Here is an 11948-nt window from a genome sequence, read left to right on the forward strand (position 1 = left end):
TTCAAATTATTCTGGGGACAAAAGGTATCATTTGGTGGCATTTTCCAGCCTAGTTGGCTTCATCGTGTAGGCACCTTGCTTGATGATGTGCAGGGGAATCTTCCACGGCAGGGTCCTGCCTGTCCATGGAGGAAACGTCTTCTCCACTCCCTCCTGCACACAGCCACCACCTGCACCCGGCGTCCTGGGTTGGGAGTGTGTGGGAGGCCAGTGGAGCCGTGGGCCTGGCCTTGCCCATCACCAAGGCTCCTGGGGAGAACAGCCCAAAATGCACGTCCCAGGACAGGGAATGTCTGTCTCTGATACATATGGCAGGAGCAGCTTTGGGTCATCCTTGGGTTGTGATCATGGACCAATTTAGAGGAAAATGACGTCCGGGGTGAAGAAAGGCAGATACACTCCATGCATCTCTGTGTTTTTTCATTTGTTGAGAAAACAGCAGGAAAAGGAAAACATTTTAAACCCCATTAATGACACACATTTGAAAGCTTAAATGAATCCTAAAAGGTGACATCCCTGAACTAGCGTGTTGGGCGAGATTGCCTCTTTTGTAATGGAAGGAGATGCTGAGGGAGATGACAGCAATTGAGACCCTGGCCAGCCACGCTCCCACTGTGATCGGAACGGGAATTTTCCTTGCCTGTTGTGTACCTTGCATTTTGAGAAGAGGAGACAAACCTTACACCAGGTCGGCATCGCCAGTAACAGGAATCCTTCTCCCTTTGAAGGCAGTGATGGCCAGCGACTTTGCAGTGCCGAAATTCCGATACCTGGAGAGGCTCTTGATTCTTCACGGGCATTGGTGCTACTCCCGACTTGCCAACATGGTGCTGTACTTCTTCTACAAAAACACAGTAGGTATTGGATACCTGCCTAGAATTTTGGGATTGGAAGATTCGGTTCTTAGGACCATCGCCTGAATGAGGCCAGTGGGCTGTCCACGGCCTCCCATCTGCTCCATCCTCCCGTGCCTGTGCGAGTGCCCCCTGTCCTGGGCTGGCTCTGCGCTCTGCAGGCTCAGAGTCTAATTCAGGGGCATGAGAGCAGCTGCATCTCTATGGAGAGGTGGTGGAAACAGGTAGATAACACTAGCAAGTCCACTGACGGCTGCAGAGTGAGAAGGGGTGTAGTAATGAGGCTGGCAGTTTGCACGGGGGCACACAGCTGGTAAACCTTCAAGGCTGCATTCAGCCCAGGCCGCCCGGCTCCTCCTCCCAGGCTCCTAACCACTCTGTCCGTGGGTTTCTCAGGTATCCCCAAACAGGAGTCCTCTAGTCAGCGTTTTCTCTAGAGTAGACAGGAAAAATCCAATCAGTACAAGTGTGCTTTGTGGTCTGGGATCAGAATAAGGGAATTCAGCCACACTCTGATTCCCATACTGAATGGCCTCTGTTGGGACACACCCACACCAGGACAGGCGACAGGCGGCAAGCCCCCAGGTCAGGGAGACTCAGACCCGACAGGAAGGGGGCGCCCATGGGGCCTTCCCACTCTCTCCCACCTCCCAGGCTTGCAGAGCAGACGCACCCCTCTCGGATGAGCTCAGTCTGTAGCTGAACTGACCCTGCTGTACAGTCACACCCAGGGCAGATTGGCCGCAGACATTTCTGTCTCTCTGGGGGCTCTGCAGACAGCCTGGTCATTTCACGTGGATCTTCACGTCAGACTCCTAGTTCCTTCTTCACTGCGGCTTTGGCAGATGGGCTCCTCCACAGCCCTGCAGGATGGACCGCACGGCCGCTTCAGGGCTCTGCCCCGTTTGTAAGCGATTTCTAGATATTTTACTGAGGAGTTGCTGGGCTGCTGCTGCTTTTGGCTGAATGTACAAACAGGAGACAAAATAAACTCTTAGGATAAGTCATCTTCCAGGGTAGTCCCATAAATCTACCTGGCTAAACACCAGAGCTCCAGTGTCAAGCCTATCCTGTACTCTTCTGAAAAACAAACAAAATAAAAGCTGTATTCTTTTTCCAGTTCCATATAAAAACTCTCCAGTTAGCTAGCTCTAAACTATCATTGGTTGTTCATGTTCTTTTTCTTTTTATTCTTTGAGACGGGGTCTCACTATTTTCTCCCAGGCTGCAGTGCAGTGACACTATCATAGCTCACTGCAGCCTCAACCTCCTGGGCTCAAGTGATCTTCCAGCCTCAGCCTCCCAAGCAGCTGGGACTACTGGTGCGCACCACCACGCCCATCTAATTTTTATTTTTTATTTTTTATTTTGTAGAGACAGGGTCTCGCTATGTTGCCCAAGCTGGTTCTCCATATTCTTAATTGTTTTTCTGGAGGCTACACCTGCCTTTCTTTTCCCAATCTCTCTTTCCCCCTCACGCCCACCCCCTTCATTTTTCAGAGCATCTTCTAGCAAATGCATACAGATGCTCAGACACAGTCAGGGCATGTTTAACTTCTAGATTTGGTCCGACATTAATTCAGATTAGGTTGTGCCTGGGACTATCCAAGGAGGGCTGTGTCACACCACTCCTGGGCTTGCCAGCTCCTGCCTCCTTTCTCCCAGCCTGGCATTGAATCCCCAGAGCTTCGAGGCCTCGAGTACACAGTTGTAAGCCTAGAGGTTCTCAGCTCCCAAAGGAGTGGAGGGATGAATGGGGGTGGGCAGGGCAGAATCCAAGCACCATTTCTATCACTTATTAGCTGTGAGATCTTGAGCAAGTTAATTTCTTCTTTGGATTTTTTTTTTCTTAAAGACAGGGTCTGATTCTGTTGCCCAGACTGGAGTGCAGTGGTGCCACTATAGCTTACTGTATCCTCAAACTCCTAGGCTCAAGCAATCTCCCTGCCTCAGCCTTCTGAGTAGCTGGGACTACAGGCCACCATGCCTAGCTATTTTTTTCTAGTTTGTAGAGACAGGGTGTTGCTATGTTGCCAGGCTGGTGTCAGACTCCTGGTCTCAGCTATCGTCCCATCTCTGCCTCCCCAAGTGTGGGATTGTGGGCGTGAACCACCATGTCCAGTCTTCTTTTAAATCTTAGAAAACAAAATGAAGCCTGTGGGTTGAGCCAGCCGATCCCTAATTCCCAGTTAAAATGGCTCAGATCGAAGGGAGGGCAAGAATGATGTAGGCCAAAGCATTAGACATTTCAGATGCAAACAAAGCCCCCAGTGGCCACCTAGAATGGGCACAGCCTTCTGCTTCCTGCGATGAGTCCCTCTCCATTGAAGGCTGCAGAGAGGAGAAGAGGGGGCCTGTTTTTATTCCATAAAAACGCCAGACCTTTGTTAACAAGCGTTAATCTACACGAGGACTTCAAGGATAATCACTCTGCCTCCTGAAATGAGAAATTCATTAGTTTTAGGAAGAAGTTGGCCTTTCTTTCCGATAAAAAGCGGAGAAGAAAAGTTTCCATAGCAACAGTGGTTTGGGAAGAAAGCTTTTTGGTGCTATAGGAAAAAAAATCTCAATTATCTGAGTACTTCTCTTTCTCTTGACTGCATTTGCTACCGATGACTCACTAGGCCAAGCCTGTGGGGGTGAGTGAGCGAGAGCCAGCCGTAGGAGTGAGGAAGGGAAGAAAGTCAATGAATAAAAACCAAATGTTAGTTTTCAGCGTGTAGGGGAAAGGCTGCAGATTAAGACATTTAAATCATAGTCTGACACAGGACTTGGAGGCTATGTGGCATGGTGGGTTATTTCAACATAAACTGTTGTTTCTTATGATCTTCACAAGTCACTTTCAAGTCAAGAAACCAAAAACTCAGCGAGGTGAAGTGACTGAGTCAGGGTCAAAAGGGTAGATAGTCGCAGCTCCAGCACCAAGCGCAGGCTTTGCGGTGCCCAGCAGAGAATGTCTGTCCAGCGTCAGAGCTCCCTGCTGGGACTGCACCTGCCCTCCAGGCCAAGACCCATCGCAGTTGAACAAGTTGGGCTTCTTACTCACACCGTGACCTCAGCCAAGTCATTTGATGTCTTGGAACTTCAAATTCCCTCTCTGTATGTGGGGTGAGAGCACTCGCCCTGCCTGGGCCCCGAGCAAGGGAACTAATGATGCCACTTACCACCACACACTGTAGGCGCGCACCGATAGCTCGCCAGGAACTCTGGTGAGTACTCGAAATGCATTGGGTCTCTTAATGCTGACAGCAGCTGCATTGGCCGAGTGGCATTGGTATGTCCATGCCATAAGCAAGGAAAGCAAGAATGAGGGGTTCATGCTCTGTGCCCAGCTGCATAGCTCATGAGTGTTAGAATGCTTTGCAATCACTGAACTGTCATGCCCACCGTATAAATGCACTCAGGCCACTGATATTCAGGGATCTAGCAATAGTGAGAAGAGATCTGACCTTCTTCCCACCCCACTGAGCAGGGGCCAGAGGTGGCTGTTCCACCTCCCTGAATCTCACTTTCCTATTCTGCTGAGCCGGGTAGCTGTAGCTATGAGGATCAGAGATGATGCCTCTCCCTCTCCCCCCAGCAGAGGTCCCCGTGGACAATCAGGTCACCGCAGCGACGTTGATGAGGTCGTTGGCTTTGCTATTGTGCTTTTGTGTGTCCTCCCCTCAGTGGGAGTCAGTCACTGCCCACTGCACCTCCTCAGAGAGTATGCAGGTCACTAAAGAGGAGACAGGAGCAGAGATATAGCCACAGGTAGGCTTTGTCTGGGGTCACAGACAGAGGAGGACCGCTAGGGAAGAAGCCACAGCTCATACCTAACTGGCCCTCTTGAAATGTGAGCAGCCCTAGAGCCCTGTGAAACCTTGATTTTGTTTTATGTTAATGATCCAGAGATTGTCAAACACAAAACCTCATCCCCGCAAGGGCTGCTCCCGGAAACTCCCAATTCCCACTGCCAGTTCTTCTTTCTTAAGGGAGTGAGGAGGGCAAAGGGAAGGAGGAAGAGGGAGAGGCGGAGGCCAGCAGCAGGACTCAAGGTCGCGGCTGTCTTTGGAAGAATTGCTGCCAATACAGTTAATCTTGACTGTGAAACGCTACAGGCCTGTCAGCTCCCTCGATGAGAATCCTCAGCAATGACTGAAGACTCGCCTGTTCCTCTTCTTCCTTTCTTGATTTCAGATGTTCGTGGGCCTCCTGTTTTGGTTCCAGTTTTTCTGTGGCTTCTCTGCATCTGCCATGATTGACCAGTGGTATCTAATCTTCTTTAACCTGCTCTTCTCGTCGCTTCCCCCACTCGTGACTGGGGTGCTGGACAGGGATGTGCCGGCCAATGTGCTGCAGACCAACCCACAGCTCTACAAGAGTGGCCAGAACATGGAGGTAAAGTTCCCCGGAGTTTCTGCCTTCCGCCTCCTGAGCTCTGCCCCCCACGTTCACTCTTCCAAAGCGCCAGTCCCCCAGCCTCCCTGGGGGAGATGGACACCCTGGACAAACAGAAATTCTAGAACTCACCATGCTAGAGGAAGGAGAAAAAGGGCCGCTCTCTGCTTGGCTGCGGTACATTGAGTGTCGTAAGCAAAACTGTCCCCCCTCCAAGAGTCTCCAGGAGCCCAGGGAAAGCCCAGAGTCCAAGTCAGTCGCAGGGGATCACTGAGGCTGGAGGGGGGATTTTTCTAAAGCAAGGAAGAAAATGTGACTTACTTTGATTGGAATTAACAAGAAGACAAACCCACAGGGAAGCCACTGAGCCACTGAAAGAGCAACTAGATTTAAATACATATTGACATTAATATACCACATAGATTCACACATTGATGACCAGCTGTTTCTAGCCAGCCATTGAAGTAAACAGTAAGTGCTTTTCTTTGCCTTGAATTATTCCATGTGGGTAAAAAGAACATGGAGTCTCATTTCTCCTGCAATAATCCCTAATTCCAGATTCATTCACTGGTGAGTTAACTTCCCTTGGTCACCTCTGTGAATATTCAGTTCCCACAGAAGCAGGCTGCATGCACTGGGTGCCGGGAGGCGGAGGGCCAGGGAGGGGAGCAGGGCCTCTGCTTGTTACCTGTTGCTTCAGGGGAATTCCCATCCTTGGCCAGGCCTCAGCCTCCTCGGCCACCTGTGGAACAAAGATGCTGGGAGTGTGTCCTGTCCTGTGGAATTAGGTGGCCCACGAGAGCCCAGCCAGCACTTTCCCTGAGTGCTCAGCCAGAGCTCTTTCCCCAGTCTGTGTCCTGCAGGTCCCGTGCCAGCTGCTCTCGGACTTGGCAGGGTCAAATACACATTTGGTCGCCCGGGTAATAGAGACTGTTCATCTATATCAAGGTTATTTTCATTTCTGCCCATGGGCATATAGTTTTTTGCTTTTAACATTGGGACACGTCCATTGTGTGATTTTAAAATCGCTCTTAAGAAACATTCTAAGGGACCTGCCACCAAGAGAGGCAAAACCTGGTCAAAGTGGAAGGAATGCAAGGGCTCAAACTGGGGGAGAATGCCTGGAATTTCAGGTGCTATTCCTACTCGAGAGGCGTGTTCCCTGGGAAGATGTAGAAAACAGTTTCATCTTTTTTTTTTTTTTTTTGTGAGACAGGATCTCGCTCTGTCGCCCAGGCTGGAGTGCAATGGCGCGATCTCGGCTCACTGCAAGCTCCACCTCCCAGGTTCAAGCGATTCTCCTGCCTCAGCCTCCCTAGTAGCTGGGATTACAGGCACCCGCCACCACACCCGGCTAATTTTTTTGTATTTTTAGTGGAGTCGGGATTTCACCATGTTAGCCAGGATGGTCTCCATCTCCTGACCTCGTGATCTGCCCACCTCGGCCTCCCAAAGTGCTGGGATTACAGGCATGAGCCACCGCCCCTGGCCAGTTTCATCTTTTTACTGTGAACCTGGAGCTACTGAAGCCCGTCTTGTTGGTGCACGCGTTCCCAGTGACTCGGCTGCAGATAGTTTTGTAGGTGTTTGCTGGTGCTTTTCACCAGGCCTCTGGGGCCTCGCGTCTCCAGAAGTCCTGAGAGAGTGAGCTTTCCCCGGGTGCTTGCCTTGTGCATTTGCTTATGTGTAGTATCCTAGGAAATGTCATTTGAGGTGTCAACCTAAACAGCAAACAGAGAGAGGCTCTCTAGAAGAGAATGGTGTGTATTCAGGAATAGGGCATTGCAATGGGAATATGTGTGCTGTAGTAAACTATGTACATATTTAGGGAGGTAAAGGAAGACATATGTATTTAAAGGAAAAAAACTTCATGATTGTTTTGAGATGCTCTTTCCTTGGCTACAAGGATAAACAACAAAAATGATGCCTGTCTGAGGTTGGACAGACGGTTGCTGGGCACATGTCCTTACAGACATATTTTTTGTGGATCTGATCATTTTTGTTGTCAGACATTTATGCATAAGAACCCTCCCTTCATGGCCTTTCCCAACTCTCTTCCTCAGGGCTGGTTTTTGTTGTTGTTATTGTTGTTGTTTTTAACACAAGTGACTCCATTTTTATTCTAACTGCTTTCACAGAGGATGCCAGCACTTCACTGTAACATCACTGATTGTTTTTGTGTCCCAGGAATACCGGCCGCGAACGTTCTGGTTTAACATGGCCGACGCCACCTTCCAGAGCCTGGTTTGCTTTTCCATTCCTTACCTGGTAAGTTGGCCCCCGGGCGCAGTTTTTCTTAACAGCTGCCTCCGGGGACCTACAGATCCAGGACCCCGCTGTCTTTCAGGCCTACTATGACTCGAACGTGGACCTGTTCACCTGGGGGACCCCTATCGTGACGATCGCACTGCTCACCTTCCTGCTGCACCTCGGCATTGAGACCAAAACCTGGGTAAGCGCCGCCTGCGTGGCCACGTCTCAGAAGGGCACTGATGCCGTGGACCCTACACTTCCCTGCAGATTCGTGAGGTCGATGTGAGTAGACAGGAGACTGCAGATCTGACCTCAGTGTGATGAGAAGGACAGTGACATGTTCCCGAGCCCTGTGGTGTGGGGAGCTGCTGCAGCCCGATGCTCGCACTTCCCCGGCCATGCTCATCTCCCTCCTGCCTCTTTCCCTCCTCCACCACATTCTCTCCTTTCCCTCCTGTCTTGCCCTCTCGCCCCTGACTCCATCTCACCTCCTGTGCATCTCCCAGGGTGGTCCACGGGTTCCGGAGGCCTCACTGAGCCCCACCGGTGACCCGTGTCATAGACCGCAGTGTGTCCGAAGGCCTCAGAACCTCACACCCGCTCATTGATGACTGGCGCATTTTTGTTATTGTCATTGTTGTCACTTTCAGGTGGAAATAAAAACCCTTTCTTTCTCATTCCCCCTCAGACCTGGCTCAACTGGATAACGTGTGGCTTCAGTGTCCTTTTGTTTTTCACCGTGGCTTTGATTTACAACGCGTCTTGTGCCACGTGCTATCCTCCGTCCAACCCTTACTGGACTATGCAAGCCTTACTGGGTGACCCAGTGTTTTACTTGACTTGCCTGATGACACCTGTCGCTGCACTGCTGCCCAGGTGGGTGTCGGAGTGGGATGGTGCCGCTGAGCCCTGAGTGAGCCCAGACAGCATTGGCATTGCTTCTGCCCTGTGAGGGTCTCTGGAAGCTCAAAGACACCACCCACAGCAATACCTAACCTTTTGTTTTAATGTGCTCTTTCTAGATTGTTTTTCAGATCCCTCCAGGGGAGCGTTCTCCCCACCCAACTTCAGCTGGCACGTCAGTTGGCCAGGAAGTCCCCCAGGAGACACAGGACTCCCAAAGAGACCTCTGCTCAGGGATGCCTCCCGAAGGACTCAGGAACCGAGCACTCAGTAGGGAGGACCGTCTCTGTGCCCCTGTCCCAGCCTTCTTGGCACACACAGCAGCCAGCCTGCTCCCCAGAGGCCAGCGGGGAGCCCAGCACGGTGGACATGAGCATGGCATTGAGGGAGCACACCCTGCTGGAAAGGCTGAGTGCACCGGCGCCCAGGTCCTCCACGCCAGGGGATGCTGTCCCGGGAGGGTGTCCTGAGGAGTCCAAGGTGAGAGCTGCCAGCACCAGCAGGGTGACCCCGCTGTCTTCCCTCTTCAGCCTGCCCACCTTCAGCTTACTCAACTGGATTTCCTCCTGGTCACTGGTCAGCAGGCTGGGGAGCGTCCTACAGTTCGCCCGGACAGAGCAGCTTGCCGATGGACAAACGGGACGTGGACTTGCTGTCCAGCCCCACTCAGGCCGATCAGGACTTCAGGGGCCGGACCACAGACTACTTATAGGAGCATCTTCAAGGCGGTCGCAGTGAAAACCTTGAAATGGCCTTTTTTAATATATATAAATAAATGTTAATATTATTTATGTTTATTATTTGCACAGAAGAATCGTAGGGAGATGTATTCCTAAATGTTTCCCAGGCTAATACAGGAAACAAGAGGTACCAAAAAAGAAAGTTTATTTTTTAAAGTTCTGAGTAGAGTATATTGAAAAAGAAGAGCTTTAACATATATAAAAGTTTAAAGAAGAGTGACAGTTGAAAAGTGTGTTTAGATTTATTTTTTCATCTCATTTTTAAGAACAAGCAGTGTGATTTGTTTTCTTCAGCGTGCATGGCCCTGCTTTCCCTGGGTACAAACGTGTGACCACTCAGTGAATGCAGGCAGGTGTGAACACGGGGGAGCAGTGAGCAGAGATGGCAGAGGGCACAGCACGTGGCCCCCAGACGCAGAGTCCCCCACGGGCTTCCAGTCCCACCGACACAGGAGGGCTGGGCTCTGCTTTATCCAGGTGAGGGAAAGGAGACCTCAGGAAACATTCATGGTTGCGTGCATCCCAGCATTCCGTTCTGGGCAGGCATTTCACGAAGACCACTTAGGTGTTACAGCCTGGTGTAGTATTTTGCCTGTTAAATCATAACAAGCAATAAACAACCTTCACTTTGCAAAGAGAGTGTGTCCAGTTACCACTGGTGTATGAAACGATTAATAGCTGACCTCACAGAGTATGATCTGAGGGCACTTCCGTAAGGCAAGTCCTTTTAGAGGCGATGAAGAAAACAGCTGCCTGGCACACACCAAGCTGCTGCACAGCCGGCCACCGCGGCACCCTGCACCAGGCCATCAGCACCGCGTGCCAAGGAGCTCGGCCGACTTCAGGCATTTTTCTAATGAGCCGTTAGTTCTGTCCCTCTAAAACTAGAGAAGGAAGGGGAGGAAATGATAACAATCCCAGGCAATGCTGTGGCATGTCCTCTTCCGAGTCCTCCTTTCTACTTTGTCAAACAGTTCTTAGTTGCTGGCTCTGCTCAGCACTGGGGCTGTGAGGGTGTGCTTCCTGCTGTATGGGAGAGACCTAGGGCCTCTTTGCATGCCTGTCTTCAAGGACAGCAATGCAGAGAGGGCATAGGATCTGAGGACAAAGAAATTCCTAAGCACAGCATATCAGGAAAGAATGGCTCATTCCACAAGGAGTGTGGGCCATTGCAAGTCACAGAAAATGCATCTCATTCCAGTCCAGCAGAAAAGCAGGCACAGGCTCAGTGCAGGTCCCAAGAGAGGGTGCCTGGACTCAGCAACTCAGACCTGGGCTTTTCTCCCTTATCCCTCCCTTGGCTTTCAGGGACAGCTTTGTCCTGGGGCTGCCTCTGTTCTTGGGGATGCTTGGCTGGAGTCACCCTCAGGACTGATCCATGCGTCACTGTTCAGAAGAGACAGAGGGCCCCTCTCTCCACATTCCAGAGTCCCGGTTTCCTCAGCCTCACCCTGCAGAGCTTGCACAACATCCTCAGAACCGTTCACTGGCAAATGGAGGGGAACGTCCTGAGTGGGACTCCCAGCTGGAGCTGGGAGAGAAATCCACTTCCCTCAGAACACCTGAGATGCGGCGTGAGTGAACGTCAGAGGAATCTCTGTGCCCTGTTAAATGGCGCAGACAAAGCGGCGGTGGGGGCTTCAGCAGCCAGTGATTTCGGACTGAAGGTGACAGCCATCCCCACCCTGCCCAGCCCGATGCCACCTCCTTTGTTCTTGGGACAACACATAGGAAAAGAATCTCCTTGGGAAGGTGGCAGTGCTCCCTGAATTAAGGGAATGGTTGTGAGCACCAAGTACAAGGACTAGACACGTATTTACGTGTGTATCTGAGAGTTCCAGATGCCCAGCTTCCAGACAATCCTGCGCACACACCACCTTCTTCCCAGAGGACGTCTTTCTCCTCTGGAGAGTAGATGCTTGCTCTTGGGAAACGGAATGACCTTGGTGCTGGCTTCAGGAATATGCATCCCACAGTCAGTTGAGAGAAATAAATGTAAAGGGCATTGACAGCTGCTCTTAGGATGGGGAGTATTCACAGAAATCCACAATTATAACAATTCATGCTGAGCAACTAAGTTTGATGTCAAAATGAACATAATATGGGGGCGAACTTCATGATTATCTCAAAAAAAGCAGTAGGTGAAATAGGTTACCAAATCCTAATAACGAATCTAAAATAAGTAGGAAGGCTGGCTTCCTAAGGCTTGGTGACAAAATAGCTGGATTAGTCATTGGACATTGTACAGTGTGCCTAACTCGTCAAAGTCAAAATCAATCAATTCTAAGTTCTTGGAGGTCAGATACTATGTCCTCTTCCCTATCCCTGGCACCTTGCACAGAACCTACCAGTTGGAATACGCTGAGAAAATGTTTGAAGAATCTAAGAATGAGTGGTAAACCTGAAATGCTGAAGGCAGTCCTGTGATAATCAGAGGTAAAGGACAATTGCTTCCTGTAACCCATTATGATTTAATATTTTCTGTAATTTCTGGCTAATATAACAAGACTTGCATTCTTCAAAAGAAGGCGTGTGAAGTATAAAGACACTGGGTTGAAAATAAATGGATGCAAAAGAATTTTACATATAAGCAATATGTAAAAGAAAGGAGACATAATTATATTAATATCAGACAACATAGACTTCAGGCCATAAAGAGGGATGTGATCATGGTAAAAAGGCCAGCTTCTCGGGACATGAGAATCGCCCAAGTGATACACCCCTAATAACCAGAGCTTTAAAATACATGAAACTAAAATTTACGAAAAGGAGAAATAGACAAATCATGAATATACCCAGACTGTCTTTCAGTCATTTA

The 11948-nt window shown here is 50.1% G+C and overlaps 1 protein-coding gene across 9 annotated transcripts in view; it reads left to right on the forward strand.

Moving 5' to 3' along the window:
* Positions 1–9765, forward strand: part of ATP10A (ATPase phospholipid transporting 10A (putative)) — a 188336-nt gene extending 178571 nt beyond the window's left edge. For 4 of the 9 annotated variants that reach the window (XM_031668920.1, XM_031668916.1, XM_031668918.1 and 1 more), the window contains 6 exons: positions 729–854; positions 5034–5234; positions 7422–7502; positions 7582–7686; positions 8176–8363; positions 8510–9765. In XM_031668920.1, the coding sequence (XP_031524780.1) occupies positions 729–854; positions 5034–5234; positions 7422–7502; positions 7582–7686; positions 8176–8363; positions 8510–9128 (1320 nt within the window). In that variant the 3' untranslated portion in view covers positions 9129–9765. Of the gene's footprint in view, positions 1–728; positions 855–1630; positions 1762–5033; positions 5235–7421; positions 7503–7557; positions 7770–8175; positions 8364–8509 lie in introns of those variants that run through there. The other 5 variants (XM_031668919.1, XR_004185236.1, XM_031668917.1 and 2 more) reach the window with 5 other exon arrangements.
* The last annotated feature ends 2183 nt before the right edge of the window (positions 9766–11948 follow it).

This window comes from Papio anubis, chromosome 7 (assembly GCF_008728515.1).
Source record: "Papio anubis isolate 15944 chromosome 7, Panubis1.0, whole genome shotgun sequence".
Taxonomy (NCBI): domain Eukaryota; kingdom Metazoa; phylum Chordata; class Mammalia; order Primates; family Cercopithecidae; genus Papio; species Papio anubis.